Source organism: Chelmon rostratus, chromosome 3 (assembly GCF_017976325.1).
Source record: "Chelmon rostratus isolate fCheRos1 chromosome 3, fCheRos1.pri, whole genome shotgun sequence".
NCBI lineage: Eukaryota > Metazoa > Chordata > Actinopteri > Chaetodontiformes > Chaetodontidae > Chelmon > Chelmon rostratus.
In genome coordinates, this window is record NC_055660.1 from 3,679,213 (window position 1) to 3,696,720 (window position 17,508).

At 44.8% G+C, this 17,508-nt stretch overlaps 1 protein-coding gene across 2 annotated transcripts in view; it reads right to left on the bottom strand.

Moving 5' to 3' along the window:
• znf827 (zinc finger protein 827) overlaps positions 1 to 17,508 on the bottom strand; it is a 65,004-nt gene that overhangs the window by 6,830 nt on the left and 40,666 nt on the right. For both annotated transcript variants that reach the window (XM_041934184.1, XM_041934183.1), the window contains exons 6-11: positions 14,331 to 14,573; positions 10,463 to 10,517; positions 10,253 to 10,353; positions 4,438 to 4,575; positions 2,950 to 3,121; positions 2,030 to 2,196 (exon numbers count right to left, since the gene is read on the bottom strand). In XM_041934184.1, coding sequence (XP_041790118.1) covers positions 2,030 to 2,196; positions 2,950 to 3,121; positions 4,438 to 4,575; positions 10,253 to 10,353; positions 10,463 to 10,517; positions 14,331 to 14,573 — 876 coding nt within the window. The remainder of the gene's footprint in view (positions 1 to 2,029; positions 2,197 to 2,949; positions 3,122 to 4,437; positions 4,576 to 10,252; positions 10,354 to 10,462; positions 10,518 to 14,330; positions 14,574 to 17,508) is intronic.

The window sequence follows — 17,508 nt, forward strand, 5'->3', positions numbered from 1 at the left end:
CAAAGGATCCGGCGTAGATGCGAAGGAATGCACATAATTCACCACCTTCCCCGACAGAGAGGGGCACCCGACCAACCCTTTACCCGCGTACAGTCCAGTCTTCACGGGGGGTCAGCTTGAACTATGGCACCTGCTGAGCTCACCATCTCCTGCGTGGGCGTGTCCACGCAGTCGACCAGATAACTAGCCCAACGGTCAGGATTCACTCTGCCCGCCTCACCCTGTGAAGTACGAGCGCTTTAACGAACAGGGCGGGACCCCGACAAGTTATTACAATCTCCACACACAGAGGGTAGACCGCGTGAAGCCACGCTGACGTACACGTCTGTGTTCAGTGGTGGTGTCCATCTTGTGTGAGACTGAGATAAATGCCAAGCCGGGCTGAGAGACTTAAAAGATGGCCACAGTGGCATCGTAAACCCAGCTCGTCTCCAAAGGACCCAAGGCCTATTGATTTTTTCCCCTCAGGCACGATAAGGGCCAACCTTCTCAGATAAACAAGGCCACAGTGGCCTCTGAAAGACCCCTCAGCTGTCTAGGCCGGACAATCCCACCCACCCACACATAAGCACAACATGCACACACACACACACACGTTGAGGAGCAGTGGAAGAGCAAAATGTCAGCAATAAACTGGACAAAGCTGTTTTAGACAAAAACACTCATATCGACCACCGTGGGTTCACACCAGCAGCTTTAAAAGCCCAAAGAAGGTCGACTGGAGGAGGCTCCAGTTCTGCTGCTTGTCTTTCTCTGTGCCCTCTGAACTGATGAAGGACTGTATGTTCATCAAGTGTGAATTACTGTTGCATTAGGACGGTTTGCTGAGTTCCTCTCCTATTCAGTGAGAGGCTGGGAAGATACAGGGCGGTGCATCAGACTTTACACAGTGATGCTTGTTTGCTCTGTTGGTTCTGAACTCAAACACACTGGATCTGCAATGAGAGTACAGCTGAAACCATCAGTCAATCAGTTAATTAGCACAGATCTTGCTGATTGATTAATCGTCATTTTGTAAGCAACATGCCCAAAATAATCAAATAAAATGAGTGAGAGGTTCTCACATGTGTTTCTGCTGGCTTTCTTAGTCTCATATACTTAAAGAGTGAGCTGAATATCCAGTGTTTTTAGAGTATTTGTTGCATTAATTCAGTCATTTTTTACTATTTTCTGGCATTTTATAGACAAAATGATTCATTGTAAAAACTAAACAGCAGATTAATTGATAATGACAGTAATAATTAGCTGCTGTCCTCCATGAAACACTGACTGTGAGGGTACCACACGCAGTCTGAACTTGAATTTGAGGGCGTTACATTAACATACACATTCAGGAACCTTATAGCTGTGAGAAATTGGAGGGATTATATATAAAAGAAAAAGGCTCCAATTCTTAAAACCCTTAAAGCTGAAAGTCAGCTCTTTAACCTTGGTCGCTGTTTAAAATTAAACCCTGTGTGTTGGAGTACAGAGCCAAAACAATAGAAAATGTGTCACTGTCCAAGTGCTGCACTGTATTTCTATTCTGAGCTGTGAACAAGAGCCACAATGTGTAAGCTACCACCCACTCTAACATGTGAGGGTAATTTTGAAAATAACTCCATAAATCATTGTTCTAGGGGTTGAATCATGTACTTTGCTACTATCCAGGACACGTTTTGAGAACCCTGCACGAACAGCAGAAACAAGAACATTAGCTCTGAAACGATTAGCAGACGAATCGATCGGTCAGACGAGTCAGAATCAGCAACTATTTTGATAATTGATGAATTGTCATTTTTAAGCAAAAAAGCCAAGTTCTGGTGTCAGTTTCTCTTCTTTGTACTATGTAATAATAATAAATTGCATATGTTTAGGTTTTTGACTATTGGAAACAAAATAAGCAGTTTGAAGATGGGAAGTTTTTCTCCTAGATTAACAGAAAAAATGATAATGTAGTTCCAAACCTACATTACACCAACTCATAGAGAGAGAGGAGGTCTTATTAATGCTGTCACTCAGCACCAGCGGCTCATCAGGGAGTCTGTACCTGCATGTCCAGTACTAATGTGGTTCTTCATGTCGTTCTCCTCCATGCAGACGTAGTCGCAGACGCTGCAGCAGAGCGAGAACATCCACTGCTCCTTGTCCACATGGAGCGACATGTGGCTGACAAACTGGGCGTTCAGCTCCGTCTGGAAATCACACACATGGCAGCTGGACGGAGAACAGAGAGGAAGAGGAAGGAAGGAAGATGGCAGGAATAACGGGGGGGGAGGCCGTCAGCTTTAGTGTTATATTATGCCTGCATGAATTGCTAAGTGGGACAGTGTGGATACATTTCTTTTCATTTGTTAAAGATTACTGGAAATACAGTATTTCTAAGCTGCAAACATGGTGCGATGTTAACCCTTTTTAGATCATTAGCCACATAAAAGAGCCACATTTTGAGAAACACACTCCTCGGCTTTCTTTGCTGAGAGTTAGATGAGAAGATCGGGAACGCTCGCTTGTTTGTGCCGTCAACACGAAGCTAAAGCCAGGAGAGCTTAGCTTAGCATAAAGACTGTAGGCAGGGGGAAACAGCTAGCCTGGCTACAGATTAAACAAAAACGATTAACATTGACGAGTGAGCTTCAGAGGTGCTGATGCTAGCCTCCTGCTTCCAACTTCCAGTTTTTATGCTAAGCTACGCCGTCCGTCTCCTGGCTGTAGCTTCATACGGCCTTTAAAGAACAGATGTGAGCGTGGTATTGATTTTCTCATCCGACACTTTTCAAGAAAGCAAATAAGCATCATTCCCCGATACAAAAATAGAGAACATTTGGCAGTTTGGGAGAAATTAAATCAGGTAATATATATCTGGGCATCAAGCAGCAGATACAGCTCAATCAAAAAAAAAATCCACGATCATCTGCTCGAGACATCCTAAAAAGAGTTAGGGGCTGCGTTTTGGCCTGTTATCACTACCTGTAGTAGTAGGGGCAGTTCTTGCGCTCGGCAGAGTCGGCTGTAACAGCGCTGACGATCTGCTCGGCGTCTGTGTTGACCAGCTTGACAGAGTGGATGGTCAGGTGCTGATTGAGGTTAGCCCTGCACTTGGCCGCGTAAGGACACAGGTGACACTTGTACTTCCTCTCTTCTGCAACGAAATACAGACATAAGACCCCGGGTTACTGTAAACATTACCTCAGATGATATTTCATTAAGTTGCGCTCAGCCTCTGAGCCTTTAAAGCTATCTTAAACCTAATTGCTTAATGCCTAACCCTGCCTCACCTTCACTTGACCCCACATGCAACTCTGATCCTGGGAGGAGGAAGAAAAACACCTTGTGATGTCTGACACAATCAACCTTTCAGGGAAGCACCTGAATATTCCCGCAGATGCCACAAGATGGTGAAACTCTGAGGCGCGCGCAGACATAATCAATCGATCAAAGCAAAAAATAAAATACAAAGACACAATCTTTCATTTTTACCCCAAAACAAATCAACATAGCAGCACATTACATCCTTTTCACTCCCCCTCAAACACACACACACACACACACACACACACACCCACACCCCATTTGCCCCAAGGACATGAAGCCAGGCAACCTTTATGTCGCCGGGGAAACCAAAAAGACCATCACACTGACATATGCCCCTGCTTCTGCTCTCTGTGGTGTGGCCAAGCTGTTCACAGCCAACACTCTCAGATGGTGTGTGTGTGTGTGTGGCATGTGGCGTGTGCACGCAAAATGTGAGAGCATGTCCAATTGTGTGGGGGCATTTCGTACACGAGCCTCCATTTGTGCAGCCAGAGCTTTAGTCTGCAATCTCAAGTAGGTTGCATTAATTTCTAATCCAGCGATAATTTGCTTTAAATAAAATTGTTTAAGTAGGATATTCATTCTATTTTTTTCCCCCGCCCTCTAATAAGGACAGAGAGAGGGAGCGCAGGAGACAGTGATGGGCTAGAATGGATCAATTTGGAGCAAAGAAGGGCCAAGTTTGAAAACACAGTGTAATCAGGACACAAGGGAGTGTACAGCTACATCCTGAGGAAGTCTCCCGTGTCTGTAAGAGAGAAAGTGAAAGAGGGAACCAATCGTGGCTGCATCAGAATCACTTGTGTGTGTGTGTGTGTGTGTGTGTGTGTGTGTGTGTGTGTGTGTGTGTGTGTGTGTGTGTGTGGATACTCTGCAAGGCATCCCTCTAGCTGGGTAATTAGACGGGCAGTTTTCCCAGTGAGACTAATCATGGTAGTAATCTCTTTAAAGGAAGGGTAATCTAGTCTAGTAAGCCTTATTTACTTACTGTGGGCAGCACAACGACAAGCACACATGCACAAACACAGCAGCTAACATCTATACATTTACAGAGAGTTCATTAGCATTAGCATTAGCATTAGCAAACGTACAAGGCAGCGGCGCATGCGCTGATGATGTCGCTGTGTGTGCGTGTTTATTCACCCGTGTGCAGAGACAGATGTCTGGAAAGAGTCTGCTGTCGGCCGAACACCTTGCCACAGACCGGACAGGGGAAGAGCTGTTCATTTAGTCTCCACTGGGCAATCCCGTTTCCCGGCTCCCCATCATCCTTTTCCGAGTCTGGAACACACACACACGCATGCAGAAAACCATACTCATCATTCACCGCTGACACAATCGGCCACGAAAGCATCTGCAGGTGGACCAAAGGCTGTGAAGTCACACTGCTATAAATCAAAGTAACTTCGGTTCAATACGTATCGATGTCGAAACCACCAAACCAAAACACACCGCTGTGGTGTGCGCTCATGTCCCGGTTGTGGTGTTTTGGTCTTTTGTTTTCTAATTCAACAGCAGACAGTTGAGAGGTGACAGGAAACGAGGGGGCAGGACGGGGATGAATGCTATAAAGGTCAGAAACAAACAGAGTAAAGCTGTGATTAGTAACAGTCCGTTCATGTTATGTGTCTGAACCCAGACACTGAGATTTAACATCGGTGAAACAGCTGGAGTCATGTATCACCCATTCGTATTTGCTTTCGACTGATACTCCACTACAGCCAGCAGGCAGTTAGCTAAGCTTAGCACAAAGACCACAAAGAGGGGGAAACCACAGGTCAGCTGAGACACCAGGAAGTGGATGTGTCTGGTACACTACCCCCAATAAAAGCACTCCTTTTGTTTTCATGCTTCGGTTTTTGTAACTTAGCGAGCTTTAACAGGTGGGTGTACTACGAAGGTGTGTTCTTGAACTTTGGGGGGCCTGGCTAGCTGCTTCCCTGCTGCTCCTGAGCTCTGTGTTGAATAAGCTTACTTCCAAAAAAATGTCAAACCTGTTCCTTCACAATCTCAAAAAATAAAGAAAGTTAATCAGACATGTGCTACCAGCTATAATAATCTCATACAGTCTTCTCTTTCTGTGAAGGTGCCCATCTGCCCTCCCTCCACCCATCAGTCCTAATCCCTCCCACGGAGGCTGTGTGGTTTTCCATGCTGATCAGCCTGCATTACTACACACTCTGCTTCTGGCCTCCACCCTGCTGGAGGGGCTGCAGGGCGACAAATAAAATATGACACAATACCCTCGTATAACAATTCACAAGCAGAGGAAGGAAATTCAACCTGTGGTTAATTAATGGTTCATACACGAATGTTCATCGCAGCAAGTATCTCATCGCGAAATGAGGTGACAGCAGCGAACTAATCTGTGAAAACGTGCCACAAATCTGCTCTTCCAGTAACATTTCCTGACATATCTAATCAGGAGAAGCCTCGTTCCCTTCAGAGTCAGTGAAACAACACAACTAATACACCGCGGGCTAATTTGCTAACCCACAAGAGTGAAACCTGTCTGCTACCGTTTGACAGATGCTCCTCGTCTGGCCCGCGGGTGGGACGCAGTGCAAATGCATTCTTAATGTCAACCGCAAACCAGTCCTTTGCTCTAAAGCCTGCAGCACACACATATCGCTGCAGCTCTGCTTACTGCGCGTCGCCCCGCTTCCCTCCTCCTCTTCATCAAAGAAACAAACGAGTGACGACACTTTTCAGCCGCTTTCATAGAATCTGAAGAATCGAAGTTTGTGCTTTGACTTCGAGCGCCCCACGTGAGTACGGCACAGAGCAGAGAACAGAGCCCGCAAGGCTAAAGATGTGCTGCACTTCTGTCAATGTGCTGCACAGCTTCTGCAGACAGAGGCAGGATTTCTACTTACTGCCTATATAGCTCAGAGAACATGCTACGCAGCCTGACCTTGGACAAAACATTTGTGCTTTGAAGGCATCAGATAAAGAAAAATGTTTCTGTTTTTTGTTTGCTGTGTAAATAAAGGATGCTCAGTTTCTCCCTCTCACTGAACCTTTTAATTCTCTGCAGATGGAAATCAGTGCGCAGAAGCTTGATAGACTACAAACAAAACGGAAAAGGAATCTTTAAGTCGCATAATGTGCAGTTTATGGTCAATATGCAAAATGGTGATAGCTTCTCCAAAGCACATTTCACCACTAAAATGTCTTTTTTTCCTAAAAAAACAGCACCACAGTGGAGCCAGTGGGCCAAAGTTAGCCCGATGTGACTCTCCAGATGTTTGTTAATGGGAAAAAAAGTTAATAAATTGAAAAAAAAATGGCTGCTTTATTTTTTATGAGGTGAAATGTTCTTTATGTATGTAGGATCCAATGATATTAATTATTTTACACAATCTGAGCACGACAGGCACCGTGCAAAACGAAGTCAGTCAGTAAATACAAAAGGTGTTGGCCCACCATTAAGTTTCAGTTCTGGTCCTCCAAGGGAAGAAAGTTTGGGTTCGAGCCCATTGATGAAGGTGTTTGTGAGCGTGAGGACACAATGAGGAACAGCAAGGAGTGTTTTGTCACTTTCAGGGGTAGCTATTGTGAAAAACAAACGTTAAAGAGCAGATGCACTGGCTTTGGAAGGTGGTGTGAAAGGACGTTTTACTATTGTTGCACTGACTCACAAACCTTGGAGCATTTTTTCTGAATTGGTCTCACATATTTAATCCCCTCTTTGCCCTCTAAACTAGCAAATTTCTGTTTTGTGCCTTTGTTTACTTGCTTTTACTCGTGTCACAGTGTTTTTCTGAACTGTCAAAGCAGAATAGAGCACGTTCAGGTTGATTTGAGCGCACAAAATGCATTTATGCAAAGTACCTGTAATACAGGCAGTAATATATGTGCCAAAACTGTTCTATAATTAATCAAATATAATGAAAATTTATTGCACTGCATGTCTCATGTTATCTTGATTTGGGAGAAAAGATGAATAAATTGGGCCTATATCACATGGCATCGTTCTCAGAAATCCTAAATATGTTCTGAGGGGAATAAAGCAGCGATTATAATGTGGAGTACTGAAAGAATATTTTCATGAACTCAACTTTGAGGAGATACAGCAAGTTCAAACTGCATTTAATTAAGTAATGACTACACGTCTTTTTTTTCCACAGCATTTTTTCGAGGAAACCGAGTTTCCAACACATCAGCGATGAGCCGCACATTACTGCTGCGACATGTAGATCGGTTTTAACGAGAGCTGAAATGACAAGATGATTAGTCAACTGACAGAAATTTCATTTGATTTTTAAGCAAATATGCCAAATGTTGTCTGGACGCAGCTTCTCCAATGTGAGAACTTCTTAGTTTTATATAACTGTGCACTGAATATCTTTACCTCCTTTCAACTGCAGGTCCTTGACTCACCACTCTAACAAATGTGTGTGTGTGTGTGTGTGTGTGTGTGTGTGTGTGATGGTAAATGCATGCACACAGGTGGTAAAGGAGGCAGCAGACAGACACGAGTTACTGCGACCTCAGCCCACCCGCAGATCACGGACTTCCTGACCTCCTGCATTAGCTGCCTCTCGCCGCGATGGCCCTCGCATCCCACTTCGACCGGCTATTCGCACCTCTTTTCTCCAAACTCATTGTCTGTGTGTGGCTTATTCCGAGAATCCTGGACCTTCTTATGGTGCTTGTAGCTCAAGATAAGTCCGTAAAAGCATTAAGTCACAAGTGAGACCGGGGGACGGCCTGGTCAGGGCAGCTTCTCGAGGCCGCGACCCGGCAAACACACTGATGATTAAGCCAGTTATGGAGTGGCGTGGGCCTTGAAGTGGTTAATGGGTTAATTAGCGCTATTAGAGTTGGAGAGAGAGGGACACAAACAAGATATTAAGGACTGTGCTAAACCCCAGACTGAAGGGAGAAGATGGAAAACTCCTGCTCGTGTATTCTTTCTGTATGGCCCAGAATCTCTATTTCTGCATTAATAGAGAGAACTGCAGAGAAATGGTCACTGTCCATCAAACTTCAGTCCTTTTATCGTAGTTTTTAATCAAAACATGATTCTAATAATACAAATCTTCCCCTCTATAAATACAGGTGCATTGACAAATACATTATTAAAATATCTGCAGTAACGATGTCGCCGTTTCCTTTAAATAAACAGTGAGACAATCATGACGCAGCAGATAAACTCATCACCCAGAAATAATTTTATAACCAGTGAATTATACGTATAAAACAATGAAGCAGACATATGAGCCTCTCAATGCCGGGTGCTGTGAGAAAGGTGAACTAACAGCAGAGTCCAGCCGACTGGAGATGCTTTCAGCAGAGAGAAAAAGAAAATGAAGACAGTAAAAGATGAAGAACGTGTGTGGACGGACACATATGAAGCGGAGAAAAGAGTAAAACTGTGCAACAGTAAACGAGCGAGCAGCAGAGGCTGGATCTGAAGCTTAAACACACAAGGGAAAGGGGAGGTGGGCTGGGCGAATTAACTTTCAGGACACTCTTGACACCCAGAAGCCAATCAGATTTTCATTAACTGGCAGAGGGGCAGGCAAAGCTGGCACAAGCTAATTAACCTCTGGATCTCTCACTGCCAAAGGAACATGGAGGGAAGTTCTGGGATGCCAGGGAAGAGGGGAGGAGAGGGAGACGGGGGATGCCCTGGGCAGAGGCCTTCAGGATGGGGAAATGTGCGAGAGCGCAGAGAGGCCGGATGGAGCTCGGAATATGAAAGGCGGGGAGGAGGGTTTACCAGAGGGGAGGGGGAGATCATGTAAAGTTGGAGGTGGTTAATTGTGATGCGTCCTTGTGGCCGTAGACTCGGATTGAAAAGGTGTCTTCACGCGTGGTGCAATGCTGAGTGAGAGCGGAGGAGTTTTTTCACTCTTTCTAAACTTCACTCAGCATTTTGATGAATGTTATTTATTTCACTGACATTTCAGATGAGACGTTATTGAGTGCATAACGCTGTTTCTGCTGGATGAACATATTTATTAAAAATATAAAACCATTCTAATCCTGTTTTTTAAATGATTATTTGAAAAAGCCCCATTCTCGAGTGATGGAAACAACCAGGAGGAAACCTGATAAAGAAGAGAAGATAAAGAGAAACACCACAGCTGGTTAGTGGCCTCGCCCTGACGATCGCAGTTCAAACCCCTTCACTTTCAGGCTTTTTTAACCAGTGTCACTTTGTGATTATTATCTTTTTATGTGAAATGTGAAGGATTACTTCAGGACACGTGAGTACAATGAGCAGAACCACAACCTGTGACTTATTTCAATAAATGATAATTGTCTAAAATTATGTGAAAACGCATAGTTTTCAGTCAAATAACATAACGTTTTTCTAAAGGCGGACCCCCAAACTGCATTAACACACAACCCCTCCATCAGAACTCCAGCACCTCCCCCTCCAGGAACCTCAGGAGAACCCTGACACGCATGCACAGTATGTGTATAATGAGCATAAACAACTATTTCTCTAAGCAGATACAGTGAGAATCACATGTAGCCTTGGATTCACGTCTTTGAGGATATCGTACTTACGAAAAGGTTATTTTCATCAATGATTCATCTGCTGATTATTTTCTTAATCTATGACACATTAGAAAACAGTAGAAAAATGGCGTCAACAGCTTCTTTGAGATCAGGATGACGTCTTCAGTTCTGCATGTTGTGTCCAGAACCGAAAGATGTTAAAATTTCTGCCATATGTGACAAAGAAAAACAGCAAATATTCACAGAGAAGCTGGAGGCAGGAATTGTTTGACATGTTTGCCTGAAAAATTATTTCAATTATCACAATATTTACAGATGAATTTTCTGTCAACTGACTGATGGATTATTCGACTAAAGCTGCAGCTCTAAAAGACACAATGAGAGCAAAGATCATGCCCATCCATCTACGTCCTGCAACAACGTGCTAGTGATATCTTCCTGTACTCTGTGTGTGTGTGTGTGCGCGCTACATGCATCTTACCATGAAACGCCGCTCTGGTAGAAGAGCTGGCCTCTGCTGGGGATGAGCTCTTGGAGCCCGAGTTAAAGGGTGATTGTCTGAAGCACTCGTCCAGGAACGGACTGAAACATGAAGCGCGACACTAACGGTCACATGGCGACCAACTTAAACACGTATTCAAGTGACGGACATCAAATATGTCACATTTATGATTGAATATTATGGACTCACCTGTTTATTCCCACCATGTTACTGTCTTTGTGGTTGTTGGATTTGCTGACTTTTTCTGCAAAAAACAAACAAACAAAAAAAAACAGGAATATGAGACGATATAATTTATATATTTCTTTTTTATCATTTCTTAACTGTCTATTCCAACTAGTTATCTGAGTAATAAATGATTCGATCTTGTCTTTGTGTTTACTCCTGATAATTTTATCCTCGTTCAGATCAGATCTTTGTCCTCCAGAGCAAAACCCGTTCGGGAGTAATTTCAGGTGGCGGCAAATCAGCACCAGACCTCCTTTAAAAATCTGACGTTTTTTCTGAGTTGTGAAAGTTACAGGAAACTTTATAAACTTTGTCAAACGCAAATTCTGAGTGAATCTGTCTCCTCTTGTAGTGTAATACATGAAGTTATTCCTTTGTATAAAAAAAACTTATTTCAGTCTGTCGATTGTTTTCACCGTTAATCAATGAATTTTTGAGTCTACAAAATGTCCCAAAAAAAATTGCTCCTCACAATTTTCTAAATGAAGAAAATAAAACAGCAAATCCTGACATTTAAGCAGCAAATGTTGACTGAAACGATTCATTGATTATCAAAATATTTGCAGATCAATCTCTTAATTTCCCTTTTTTTTTTAAAGTTTCTGCCTCTTGTTCAGCTGGTCGTCTTCTTCTAACATCTGTCGCTCTGACTCTGACTCGCCTTTTTCCTTCTTTTGTGACATCTGTTTTGGAAAGGTGCTGTGTAAATAAAGCTATTATTATCATTAATATTATTGATTGACTAATCGTTGCAGCTCTCGTGTTGACAGCAGATCAGCTGCACGGTTTATTTCTTTCACCCCCCCCCCCCCCCCCCCCCCCCCCCCCCCCCCCCCCCCCCCACATTGCTTTCATTTTCCACGCAGTTCTGTTGAATAACACATCTTTTGGCACTTTCATGGCACGGCTGTACGGATTGCTTTTACACCTACCTAAGATCTGAACACAAGGCAAGCCAGACTACCTCCAGATGTGATCGAGCAGATCCGATTATGTTCAGATGCGTTGTTCCTGATCCGGATAACGCGTCCAAATAAAGACTTGAGTTTAAAAAGCGAAGGTCGTGAATGAATTTTCTCACTCCGTTTGTTATATTTCAAGTCTTGAGTCCACTGTAGAAAACAGATATTTAGATGTAACGACCTGCCACTAGAAATTACTCTGTAGGATAATAAATAGTGTCCAAAAATATCCTAAACCTTGCCTGCACATTGACCACTATAGAACAGAGAACAAACACTATATGATCCTGAACCTTTGAAGTTTAGCTCAGCTAGTGAAGCACGGGTTCGCCGAGCCAGCAGGGGTGTACCGGCCATCTGGAGAAGTGGGAGTCTCTGTGGTGGGCCTGTCGACCTGTGGGCCGAAAGTAAGCCCAACAACACCGACATGAAAAGATTTAGAAAAGAAGAACGGTGTGCATGGCTGGTCAGATCTGCATTAGACGAGCCGTATGGTGCATGTGTGCGGCCGTGCTCTCGTATGTAAATGTAATTCTGTTGAAAGCGATTTATCTGGGCACAAATATTCAAATATGCCATCGAATTAAAACCACGATTCCAAAAAAGCTTATATAAACCTCATCAGCTTCATTGATTTTAGTAAATATCTGCTTATTCTGAATCTGATGCAGCAACACGTTTCAAACCAGTTGGGACGGGAGCAACTAAAGACTGGGAAAGATGTGGAACGCTCCAAAAACACCTGTTTGGATCATTCCACAGGTAAACAGGCTGATTGGTAACAGGTGATAGCATCATGATTGGGTATGAAAGGTTTCCCACTTTGTCAACACATGATTGTATGAAGGATGTGACTACATGGGCTCAGAAACACTTTGTGAATAATTTCATTCTCATGTTTTACACATCATCCAAACCTCTTTTAAATCAGCACTTCAGGAGGAATAAATGTAAAATGTGTCCTACTGGTGATCCTTAAACTAACTTCACCTGGTGTCTGATCTGCATTGCAGCATTTTTCTGCCCTCTCCACTTTTCCCAACTTGTGAAAGCTCAGGTTTTGTTCCTCCCTCGACAAAGCAACACGCTGCTCAGATTAATTACAGCGTACAGTGTGATCGATCAATCACCTGCCGAGCAGAATCAGACGGCTCCTGATGCTTAACAAGCATAATATTTTATTTCACAAAAATGTGATCATTTCTCCTGACAGCGGCGGAGGCAGGAAACCCCGTGAATAAACAGGAATATAAAAATCTGAATATAAAGAGTCAGAAGTGTCAATAACGGACTTTGAGGTTCCTGCAGTTTTACACTCTTCACACCTGTCCTTCTGGCACCTGAGACAACACCTGTTTTCGGGTTGAATTCTCCATAATCTGACCGCAAGCAAGGCGAGTTTCTGCTGCACGCACCTGCAGTGGCAGTCCTCCACCTCTGAACAGCAGAGATCCAGAGCGCCTCTTCCACATCCAGTCCAACATGGCTGAAGCTCATCGTGAACTGAATGCTCGCTCACTTTAACATAGGAGCCGTTTCTAGTTAATCACAGAGCGGCTGGGTCTTAAATACAAATGACTTTAAGAGGTTTCTAAGTGGTGACTAAAGCGAGAGTTGTAAAATCAGCTAATGCCGCAGCTCGGGCAGCTGATGTGAGCGCAGTCCGAGGGTTTTGAGTATTCAGCCGTAAAGAGCGCTATACAAAATGCCTGAGAATGGAGCCATATGTGTGACTTTCAAGGCGATGTACTAAAGCGAATTTCAAAGCTGCAACCATCTCAGTGTTCAGAGCGACCTTGCTACTGATGTGTCTCTGAGGTCCTACTGCTCTGGGTAATTCATATTGATTGCTCATTGTGTGACAGCAGCCCACTCTGTTCCAGTCCCCCTCACATTCAAACCCAGTTCTAAGGGGGCGGTTGTCGCCGTTGCCAGGCTAGCGATGCCCTGGCCTCCCTGGGTGGGCATACTGTGCGCCCCCGCTGCCCTCTCTACCCTCCTTATCCTCCGTCCCCCACCCCGCCCCGAACACCCCACTCCGTCACACCGCTCGCCAAGGACAGAGGTCTCTTTTCACGTTGCCATGGAGATGCCGTACGGGAGAAATGTAAAGGGAGGGAGGGAGGGAGGGAGGGAGGGGAAGTGCAGGGGGAGAGAGCGTGTGCAGCCAAGTGTGCTTGAGCCGGCATGTCTGAAAACGAGTCGAGGGAGGGAGGGAGAATGAGAGGAGGGAGGACAGGGAGGAGGGAGGAGGGAGGCATTTGTGCAGACACCACTCCCCATGGGGCCTTGTGTGAGTGTGTAAAGGTGTGCATGCAAGACTGTGTGGGAAAGAAAGACTGTCAACGTGTGAATTTGTGAATCTGTGTGAGAGCAAGACGAGGAGACAAAAAAAAAAAAAAAAGAATTTTACACGAGCTTGTTTCTCTATACGGCATTTAAGCGACGCAATCACAGGCTGGGGTCACGGCCCAGGACGACAAGCCTGACACCCCCCCCCCCCCCCCCCCCCCCCCCCCCCCCACCGCCATGCAAGCACGCACCCACCCACACACACACACACACACATCTACGTCTTTTCTCTGGGGGGTGATGGTTCCACCTCAAAGCTCTGTCTTAATCTAGCAATACAAACAGCTGTCTGCTGCTTCAATGTCACTTTCATGGCCGTACAGGTAAGAAGCAGGATGTCATTACATGTCATATATCCTTGACTTTACTACGGAGCCACCAGAGGACGGAAATGGAAACATGTGGGTTTTATGGTCGAGTATCAAAAACTGTCCAAGGTTTACGCTGCGGTGCTGCAGGGAACAAGAAGACGTGTGTGTGTGTGTGTGTGTGTGACACGTCTTGAAGGAGCATACCTGACAATTTGAACAGTAGTTCCGAGGCCATTTTGACCGATATGTCCTGGGAGAAGAGGTCTTTCTGGGGGCGGGCCAACGTCTCGGGGAGGTTGCTCATCGGCTCACTCTTCTCACTTGCCCCTAAAGTGCTGAAGGCCAGCAGGTGAGAGGCAGGTGGGGTGAGTTCTGCGGGGGGCGGGTCCACCTCCATGGGCTCTGCCTTAACTTTCACCTTCTGGTACTGGGCGTCTTTGTTGTTCTCTGCAGCGGATTGAACGGGAGAGCGATCACTGCTTGGACTCTGATGAAAGAGACTACACATTATTTAAGGGTACAGAAATCTGGTTTATTCACAGCTTCATTCACTGTGACTGTGATGCAATGCAGTAGTCCTGCAACAGGTGCCTAAAGGTGATGGAAATAAACTCAATCAAATCTTATACTTTGTGCTCCATTACATTAAACCAGTGGTTCCCAGCCTTTGTGGCTTGTGGCCCTTCACAGAAAAGCAGTGTCAGGTTGGGGCCCCTTGTCCATGAGGTGCTACTGTAGTAACAGTTCCACCAAAGAGTTATTTCCCCTCTAAACTTTAAAGTGTTCAGTGTCTAAAAGAGGAAAAACTCACGTTATATTACAAAAAAATCAAAGATAAAAAAAAAATCCAAACAGTAAATACATATTTGTGTATCAGAAATTAGTTTTTTACTACTTTTCTACCCCATGAACCTCACAATCCCTCAAATTTTGATTCGGACACTTGCTGATAATCATCATTTGTAATATGTAATATTTTAGCTTCTGGCACTTTTACTTGTGTTAAGGTCTGCTTGCTTCTTCCACAACTGGTTACTGTTGACTACTACAGTTCGTGTACTTTATATTAACTGGACTACACTAAAAGGTATTTCTCTTCGTCCACACACTTTATTTAAATATAAGGAAGAGCAAAAGAAATAGTAAAAAAAGGCTGCCATGTAATACAGAAGTGTTGCATTAATGACATTAAAATGTACAGGGGTCCACAGTTGTTTGGTGATTCTGAGTAAATACATTCACACCTCAAAAATACTACAACCAGCTGGCAAACACAGGCGATCTTAAAACAAAGTGTATGCTTTCAAAATGTTCAACTTCCATAATTTATTTGTGATAAAAAGAGATTCATCCAGACATGATGAGTTGCAGGGAAATGTGGAAACGTGCATATCGTACCCTGACTGGAGAAAAGTCAAATCACCTGTCAGATGTGCTCATCCTGAACAAGTCAAGTCAACGTTATTCATGCAGCAGAAAATTCACAAATCACACATCTGCCTCAAAGGGTTCAACAGTCAGAAAGATATACGACACCCTCGAATCCTCAATGTGGACGAGGAAACAATCCACACAAAGAAACTTCAGAAAGAGGAAGAGAGGAGGGGTCCCTCTTCCAGGATGGACACATATGCAATGAATGCACAAACTGAGTTGGAGGATACATTTTTTTTTTCCTCAAAGCTTTGTTCAGATAATTTTCAGATAAGTGTATTAGATCATTAATATACACAGCTGGTCTGGTCCAATAATCTAAAATAAAACAAAACACTCAAATGTAAAAGTGAATCAAACATCCAGCATAAAAGCATTGTCTGTGATGTGTGAATGGAACTGAAGCTAAAATAGGGAAATCCAAGTATCAGCCAAAACATGAGCATTGCAGCTAAAGCCGAGCTGAGCCGGTTAGCATCTTGCTGTGTAATTATTAGGGCGCGGGGGCGTCGGGAGGTCACGCCGTCGCTCGCAGGGCTCCGGCAGCTCATTTAGGTTCACTGAAGCAAACGGGAAAGACACCAAAACACTTTAAACGCTAACGAAGAAACAACGAATCTGCGTTTCTAATAATTATTGGATACCAGTCTCTGTTTGAAGGTAGCTCTTCAGCACATAAACAATGGCCTGAAATGGCGAAAACAGCTGTTGACTCGCTTCTCATACAAGTTCAAAAGGTGAGGCAAAGAAGGCGGGCTAAATATAGTCGAGAGGGCATCTGTTAGGAATGTCCCAGACTGAACTGCAGAATCAAACCCCGACTCTCCTTTCTCTACGGATATTAAACAAAAGACTATAGGCCGCCATAAAAAAATTGGAAACCGCTAAAAGGAAACTGTGAGGCAGGCTATATTTTCTTAATGCAGGGCTATTCCGTTGTCAGAAAGTGGCTCTCTAATGGTCTCTGTGGCTAAATTTACAGTTTAAATGTAGGCCTACACACACTGTGCAGCTGTATGATGTGGAAAAAAATGAATAAATAAATGAGGCTGGAGGAAAAACAGCCCTCAGGATCCGTATGTTCAAGGTATCTGATCTTTTGACTGCAGCGATGGCAGGAGGCAGTGTCTCAGTGCGGTGACAAGCAGGAGCAAGGCAAAGCAGTGGGGTTGATACAGTGCTGCTGACATGGCGACTCAGCACGATTATGGGATATATGAATTTGGCAGGGCATCGGGAGCAGTGGGAGGGGCAGGGGGGAGGTTAGCAGAGCTGGAGAAAGAGGAGGGAGGGAGATACGAGGCAGTAACCCTGCGCTAACCCTGCCACCCCTCCCCTCACACATTCTCCACTCAGCTGCTGAACGAGGCCAGTGTGAGACGCCGAGACTGGACCTACAGTCCATTGTGTGCACGTGTGAACACGCAAGAGCGTCGACTGAATCAGTGTGTGTGTGTGCGCACGCTGCTGTTTATGTGGACGAATTAAAGTGGAAACTCCCCCTTGCCTCCTCCCTGAGGTCCAGGTGTCTGGTTTAGTGGTAGTAACCAGCATGTGGGGGACACTGACAACCATCAGCCCCACTAATCCCTTAATCAGGTGGCCAGAGTTGGCCAAGAGTAACCTAGGAGAGGCTGATGGAGGGGCAGAGCAGAGGAGGAGAGAGACGGGAGGACGGAGGGGTAGGGGGCACTGCTCTGCAAGGGTCAACCAAGGGACACGAAAGCCTCCATCAGTGGATCACCAGCCTAACGACAGAGGCTGAGAGGACCGCTGTGCTGCACAAACACATCCACGCACTAAGGGCATTATATGTACTTGAGCTCCCCGCGCCGGGGCAAACATGCACACCACCCAAAGAGCCATTACAGCGCGATCACATGACACAGAGAGAAAATATGTGATCATAAACACGCCGACACCACGCTGCAAGCTTCACGTCGCGGCG